Genomic DNA, 7,170 nt, shown 5'->3' with positions numbered 1-7,170 from the left:
AGATTGTTATAACTGAAAGTAAATGTAAGGAAAATTATTAAAAAAAAGATACAGTTTTGTTAATGAAGGATTATTTTTCAAGAAAACTTTTTTCTCTTTATAAAATACATTTTAATCTTGTACATTACCGCATTAAAAATCGATAATAGATGTTTTTAGATAGAAAAACAGTTTTGCAAAGTCTTAGGGTGAGTCAACGTGTTAACAGTGTGACTTATAAATGAAAAACAAGCCTTGTTAAATAACACAAAGCTACGAATTAATTAACTAATATTAAATAAAAGTGACAAAAATTTAAAATAATTCATGAAGTAGAAAGTTAGAGTAAAAAAATTTAATTGCTCATTTCTGAGCTATTCCATTATTTTCTCTTGTATTGAAACATTTTAAAGCACAATTTGTAAATAAAGAAATAATATTAATTTCGTTTTTTATGTACTTTACCTGTAAATAATTTCCACTTTCCAAAATTATTTAAACTTCTTGTTTTATCTGATTTTAATTTCTTTAAGGAACACCTTTTTTCCAATTATATACTGCTTTTTAAAAAGTGATTGACTTTAAATTGTTCATGATTTTAGAGACATTTCCGATTGTACGAGAAATCGGGGAGTTTTTTTTTATTAAATACAAAAACAATTAATTTCACTTCACTTTTGTTTTCTCCTTTTCGTCCTTCTTTTCGTCTTCCTTTTTCTCGTCCTTTTTCACGTCCTTCTTATCGGTTTCTTTCTTCTCGGCGTCACGATTTGTTAACTTATTATTTATAAGATTATGCAAAGCAATAATTGATCTTACTAAGGCAGCTAAATAAACGACGAGCATCTGATCGTTTGTTTTTACATAGAGTGAGTCAACAAAAGAAGTTTGTGTCATGTCGGGAAGAAGATTGAAAATATCTTGAAGCTGATATACTATTTGATGATTAATTGGTAATTTACCATTTCCTACCTGGAATCAATTTTTGAATTTGAATTTCTCTTTTGGAAAATAGAATGAAAAATTTTGTATAAATATTAAAAAGAAACTTTTGTATTCGAACCTGAATAAGATAATCTCTAATTTCTCTTATTTGACCATGAAGTCCCTTCAAACCAAGAAGTTGATTCGTGATCCTTTGACTAAGAGTGCCAACAGTCGTGTCCTTAATATCTCTGAGTAAATGTTCTACTCCAACTTCCTCTGCTTCTTCGGCTCCAATTTCGCTGGGGATGTGCTCAAAAGTTTTTGAGGTTGGAGATCCATCCTGAACAAAATTTTAAAAATTATTTTCCTCTTCTCTTTTCAATCTATTTTCAGTAATTTAATTTCATACAATGATGAAGTTCACAACGTTTACATTTATATTTATAATTGAACAAATTACAAAATCATTTAATCTCAAATATGAATTTTTGATTAATTTTCAGATTCTAACTTTAAAAAAGATCAAATATCAACTACTTTTCTAATTAATTATTATTCTTGTTTATTAATTTCAAAAATTTTAATAAAATTCATCGCAAGAATTCAATTATTTTAACAAATGATAACATTCTTCCAAAAAATTTAATTATTTTTATAAATAGTAAATTTTTTGCATACATTCAATTATTTTTAAACAAAATTTTAATAAAATTTCACGAACGAATGCAAATATTTTCTAAAATTTTAATAAATCCTTCGAAACAATTCAATTCATTTTTTAAATAGTAAAAATGTTTGCAAAAATTTAATTATTTTAAAAAAGAATTTACGAAAGAATTCAATTTTTTTCTTAATTCGTTATAAAATCTTTGCAAAAATTCAATTATTTTCCAAAAAAATGTCACCTAAGAATTTATTTAATTTTCTTAATTAGTTATAAAATATTTCGAAAAATTCAATCATTTCCTAAAATTTAAACAAATCCTTCGAAGCAATTGAATTTTATTTATAAATAATAAAATTATTTGCAAAAATTCAATTATTTTTAATACAATTTTAATAAAATTTAATGAAAAAATTCAATTTTTTTTAGTTTTTAATAATATTTTTCGACAAAATTCAATTATTTTCAAAACAATTTCACGGAAGGATTCAATTTTTTTCTTAATTCGGTATAAAAAATTTCAATAGAATTCAATTATTTTTTAAAATTTTAATAGATTGTTTAAAAAAATTCAATTATTTTTAATACAATTTTTAAAAAATTTCTCTAAAGAATTCAATTATTTTCTAAACTTTTAATAAATCCTTCGAAACAATTCAATTATATTTATAAAAAGTAAAATTAATTGCAAAAATTCAATTTTTCAAAAGAAATTAATTCTTTTCTAAAATTTTAATAAAATTCAATAATTAAATGTTCAATTTTAATTATTAAGCAACAAAATTATTTTAAAAACTTAAAAAAAAATTGTTTATAAAATGCAATTATTTCAAAAATTTTAATTAAAATTATTAAAGAAACTCCATTATTTAAAAAAAAATTTAAAGATATTCTTCAAAAAGAATTGAATTAGAATTTTCAACAATTTTAAAAAAACAATTATTTTCCTAAATAATAAAATTCTTCGAAGGAATTCTATTATTGTCAAATTTTTTGATAAAATTCTTTGCAACAATTCGATGATTTTCGATACATTAAATTTTAAATATTAAAAAAAAAATTATTAAAAAAGTTTAACTAACTTCAAACTGCGAACAGATTATTAGAATACAACGATTATTAATATAGAGATTTTTCGCTTCAAAAATTATTTACAAATTTTACTTGTCAATTATTTTAAAAAGCAAAATTGTAAAAAAAAAATTTTAATATCTTTTGTGTGGAAACTATTTTTTTTCCATTAATTTTTGACTTAAAACGTTTTCAACTTTATCGACAGAATTTAATTCGATTTTAGAGTCAGAAAACAAGCAAAATTTAAAATTTATTAAAAAGTTAAAGTAATCTTACGTCGTGAACTTCTTCGACAGCCTGATAAGCTTCTGTCGGAAGACCAAGATCCTTTGGTTTAGCGTCAATAATCACCAAAACGGAATTTGGACAATACCTTCGGATAAGTTCATTAATTGCTACATCATTTTGATGCAATTTAGGACCAGTGTGATACCATCCAACGACTTTTTCACGAGCTGAAAAATAAATACGACAATTAGTACAACAGATAAAAAATCCACTTCTCCCTAAAAAATTTAGTCAATTATTTTAATCAATTAGATGAAATCTATGGATTTCAAACATTAAAATAAACAAACTTACCATTAACTTTTTTAAACATTCCGAACATGTTTTCAAGATAGTCATGATCCAAAAACCATACAGATTTATCCTTGTCATCCTCATCGAAAGGAACTAAAAACAATCAATTTATAACAACCTCTCCTTCCTTCTTCTGATTAACCAGAATTTTTTAAAATAAAATTACATAAAAACTAAACTTGGAATTAATTTACTTAAAAGTTAAAATAGATTACTGAATCATTAAAAAATTAAAGACAAGAGACAAAAATAAATTCTAACCTGCAAAACTGTTGGAGACATCCAAGACACCTTTTGCTCGCCAACAACCTAAAAGTACACCGACGACTCTTTTTTGATTGCCAATTTTTCCCATTCGATTAAAATGGTCCACCACACTTAGTAAAACTAAGGGGTGAACGACAACTTTTGTCGTGAGTACTTCTTGACTCGGCATTTTTGAACAATTTGTGGAACAATTGATGAAATTGGAGTTTTCGCAAACGGTTTGTGTATTCTATGACGCTGACGATGACGTAGTCATTAGTCAATGAAGTTATCGTTTTCCTGACATATATGGGAATTTTGAGGTTAGAATCGCTGTGGAAATGTTTTCTTTATTTTAGAAAAAGCAGAATTTACGTGATAGTTATGTGAATATTGAATAAAAGGAAAGTAAAACAATCAATTTTTTAATATTCATTAAGTTTTCAAAGGAAAATTAATAATTAAATAAAATTATTATTAAAATTCCTGAGGGTGGAGTCCCATGGCAGCGTATTGCGTTGCGTTTTGTAACTAGGCCATGAGTGTGAGAGAGATGAAAATATATGTTTGCTATATTTGCACTCATTGCCTAGTTACAAAACGCAACGCAAAACGCTGTCATGGGACTCCAGCCTGAGGTAAAAAACTAAATTCAGTGTGACCACCTTTTTGGAATTTGGCGCATTTATTCAAATTTGGAATAATTAAAAAATGAAAATAAAATATTTTTTATATATTTGAAATTAAAATTTTTTATTACGAATACAATTACTTTTAAAACGAGTATTTTTGTTTCTTATCTATGATTTTAATTGATTTAAAACTATATTTTTTAAGAGTAATTAAATTTAATTTTTTCACATTGAGTAGATATTTTGAGTTGGCAACACTGCTTGTTACTAAACAGTGACAAGAGCGAAGAGTGGTGCATTCGAGAAGAGAATCTCGTCGTGTTGACACATAAATTTTATTAATAGTTTAAATATTTTTTACTAAGTTAATTTATATGTGATTAACAATAGAAATAAACGTGTGATCTCAAGGATTGAGTCGGTAAAATAATATAACATTTTGATCAAACTTGATTTCGATACAATTCTAACCTCTTAAGGCGCTAGCACAGCTCCTACTGCCTGCCTGCCTGCCTGCAGGTTGACATGGTAACACATAGGAGTAAGAGAGTAAGAAAATTCAAATTAAATGTTTTTTCTCTCTCACTCTTATGGCGCCTGCCTGCGCAGGCAGGCAGGCAGTGAGGTGAGAGTGTACCTTTAAACTTAGAATTCATTGTCACTTGCAAACACTTTTTTTAACTTTTTGTTTTGTTAATTATTTACAATAATTTTGTGCCACTTGTTACAGAATAGAGAACAAAGGTGTTGCATTTTGTAAATTTGTAGCATCAATTGGTAAAATCAGTTTTAAAGTAATAAAATTTCTACATTATAATTAGGGGGCATGAACAATGGAGCAATTACTTTTTTCCAAATTAATTTGCAGTAAAATTTAATTATTCTGGGTTAACAACTGTAATTTTTGAGTGAAAAGAATAATTTTAGACTTTTAAAAATTAATAACATTTTATTTCAAAAGTAAAAAAGTTTCAGTGCAAAAGTAGAAAATTGATATATCCTCAATGAAACGATTTACAACTTATGAAAGTATAATTATTTTCTTTCTTTTTCATTATTTTAATTTATATCAATACTTTTTAATACTAGTTTTCTTTATTTTTCCAAAAATAATTTCAAAATTTCCATAAGATTCTGCATTTAATTATGTTGTGTTGGTATTAGTGAGGGGAGATAGGGAATTTTATAATTTGTCGAATTAGGTTGGTAGCATTGCTTGTTACTAGAACGAGAAGGCAAAGTTGCGGCTGCGTCGCTCAGTCGAGAAGCGTTTCTCACAGTCTAGACAAGTAAATTTTGGTATTACCGTAATTATTTCTCATGAAATTAGTTTACTCGCAACTAATAATATAAATAAACGTGAGATCGCAAGGATTGATTCGGTAAATATAACATTTCGAACACATTTTTTCACGCAATTCTAACCTCTCTAACTTAGAGTTCATTGTCACTTGCCGATATTACTTTCAAATCTTTTTTTTCTTTATTCTTTCCAAAGTTCTAGAGACTTTGTTACGAAATATGAAGCCAAAGTATTATAAAGCGTAAATTTTGAGCCCTGATTCGTAAAATTATTTCCAAAATTGTAAAACTTTTTCCTAACAAAGAGAATTTTTGGTCAAGCGTTCACTTGACATCATCTTTTCTAATAGTAAAATTTTCTCATTTTCAATTGAAAAAATGAAACATTTTAGAATAGAAGTTATACTTTTGAGCTAAAAATATCTAAATTAGCATAGATGATGAATAATTTCGATTCAATTTCTTGATAACTTCAACAAGATTTCACACGACACGAAATACGTGTGTCCGCCATTTTGAATTTTTTTGTTACAGTGATAAATTTTCCATTTACGAATTTTTTGTTATTAGTATAATAATTCGGTTAGAATGTGTTTATTAATACATGAAAGAGGAAATTATTTTGCAATTCGTGAAATTTTTTTCTTTCTGTAAAAATAACTCTAATTAAATTGTCTATTTCACGCAAAGTAATGACAAATTTTCGGAAAAAACGAATTTTCTGTTAAATTTTTAGTAAGCTAACTTCAGGCTATACATCGTAAAGAAAATTTGGCGCTTTATTTATTACTTTAGGTTGGCAACATTGTTGTATATCATATATTCACAGTGTAGCGAGAATAGTTTTGGCGCAATCAGTGCGATGAAGTCGCTCGTCGTGTCCACACGTAAAATTTCATTACAGTCGTAAATATTTTCCAAAAAGTTAGTTTTTACAAGAAAATAATTTACACAATCGTATAATTTCAAGGATTGATTCGGTAAATATGATATTTCGAACAAACTCGATTTTTACAGATCCGCCCCTGATTCTAACTTAGAGTTCATTGTCACTTGCAGATTTCGTTTTCAATTTTTTTTCTTCATTATTTTCCTATTGTTTGTGTCTTTTCTTACAAAATCAGGTACCAATACCTTGAATATCGTAAAATTAGTTCAATAATTATTGACAAAATCGGTGTTAAAAAAGTAGAATTTTTCCGAGAATTCACAGTAAATAGTACCAGTAGAAGAATTCGCTCGTTTTCAAGTAAAAAAAAATTTGTAAATTTTCGAGTCAAAATATTAATTCTCAGCTGAAAATAAAAAAAAAATTATTGCAATTTGTAAATGTGTACATTATAATTAACTTATCAAATGTATGTAGATTGTTGGAAAATAATTTTTTGTTAGAATAATTTTTCAAGGTAACGGAAATTTTGGTCGAATTCTTAGAAATCCGTTAATAGAAACTTTTCAAAGAAACGAATTTTCAACTGATTTAATAGAAAGTTAACTTCAGAGTGTAAACATTTTAGTAATTTTGGCGCGTTTTTAAAATCCATACCAATTTGAAAGTAAAAATAAAATATTCCACTTAGTTAGAATTAATTTTTATATGCTTTTTATTTTTATTTATATTATTACATTCAGAAATTAATATTTTTATTATTTAGCAGTATTTAAATAACTTTTAAATTATATTTTTTATAAACGACTGAATGAATTCCTTTTATGTTGGTATCAGCGTGAAAAGGAAGGGAATTTTACAATTTATCGAATTAG

The 7,170-nt window shown here is 25.9% G+C and overlaps 1 protein-coding gene across 1 annotated transcript; it reads right to left on the bottom strand.

Annotated features, from left to right (window-relative positions):
- Window positions 1-416: 416 nt before the first annotated feature.
- Window positions 417-3,987, bottom strand: LOC122502843 (26S proteasome non-ATPase regulatory subunit 7). Its single transcript, XM_043613132.1, has 5 exons — window positions 3,488-3,987; window positions 3,227-3,319; window positions 2,921-3,099; window positions 1,043-1,246; window positions 417-951 (listed from the first exon to the last, which is right to left on the bottom strand). The coding sequence occupies exons 1-5, from the start codon at window positions 3,660-3,662 to the stop codon at window positions 646-648; spliced, it is 957 nt and encodes a 318-aa protein (XP_043469067.1). The 5' UTR covers window positions 3,663-3,987; the 3' UTR covers window positions 417-645.
- Window positions 3,988-7,170: the final 3,183 nt, after the last annotated feature.

This window comes from Leptopilina heterotoma, unplaced genomic scaffold, assembly GCF_015476425.1.
Source record: "Leptopilina heterotoma isolate Lh14 unplaced genomic scaffold, ASM1547642v1 Lhet_24, whole genome shotgun sequence".
In the NCBI taxonomy this organism is placed as follows: domain Eukaryota; kingdom Metazoa; phylum Arthropoda; class Insecta; order Hymenoptera; family Figitidae; genus Leptopilina; species Leptopilina heterotoma.
Note: the sequence above shows the minus strand (reverse complement) of the source record. Positions and strands in the feature narration are given on the sequence as shown.

Bases quoted from the DNA above. Each gene is read 5' to 3' on its own strand.
- LOC122502843 (XM_043613132.1), bottom strand. From the start codon at position 3,662: ATGCCGAGTCAAGAAGTACTCACGACAAAAGTTGTCGTTCACCCCTTA. The intron at 3,320-3,487 runs GTTAGAATTTAT...GATTGTTTTTAG, and splicing joins TGTCTCCAACAGTTTTGCAG to TTCCTTTCGATGAGGATGAC. The intron at 952-1,042 runs GTTCGAATACAA...AATTGATTCCAG, and splicing joins TTAGAGATTATCTTATTCAG to GTAGGAAATGGTAAATTACC.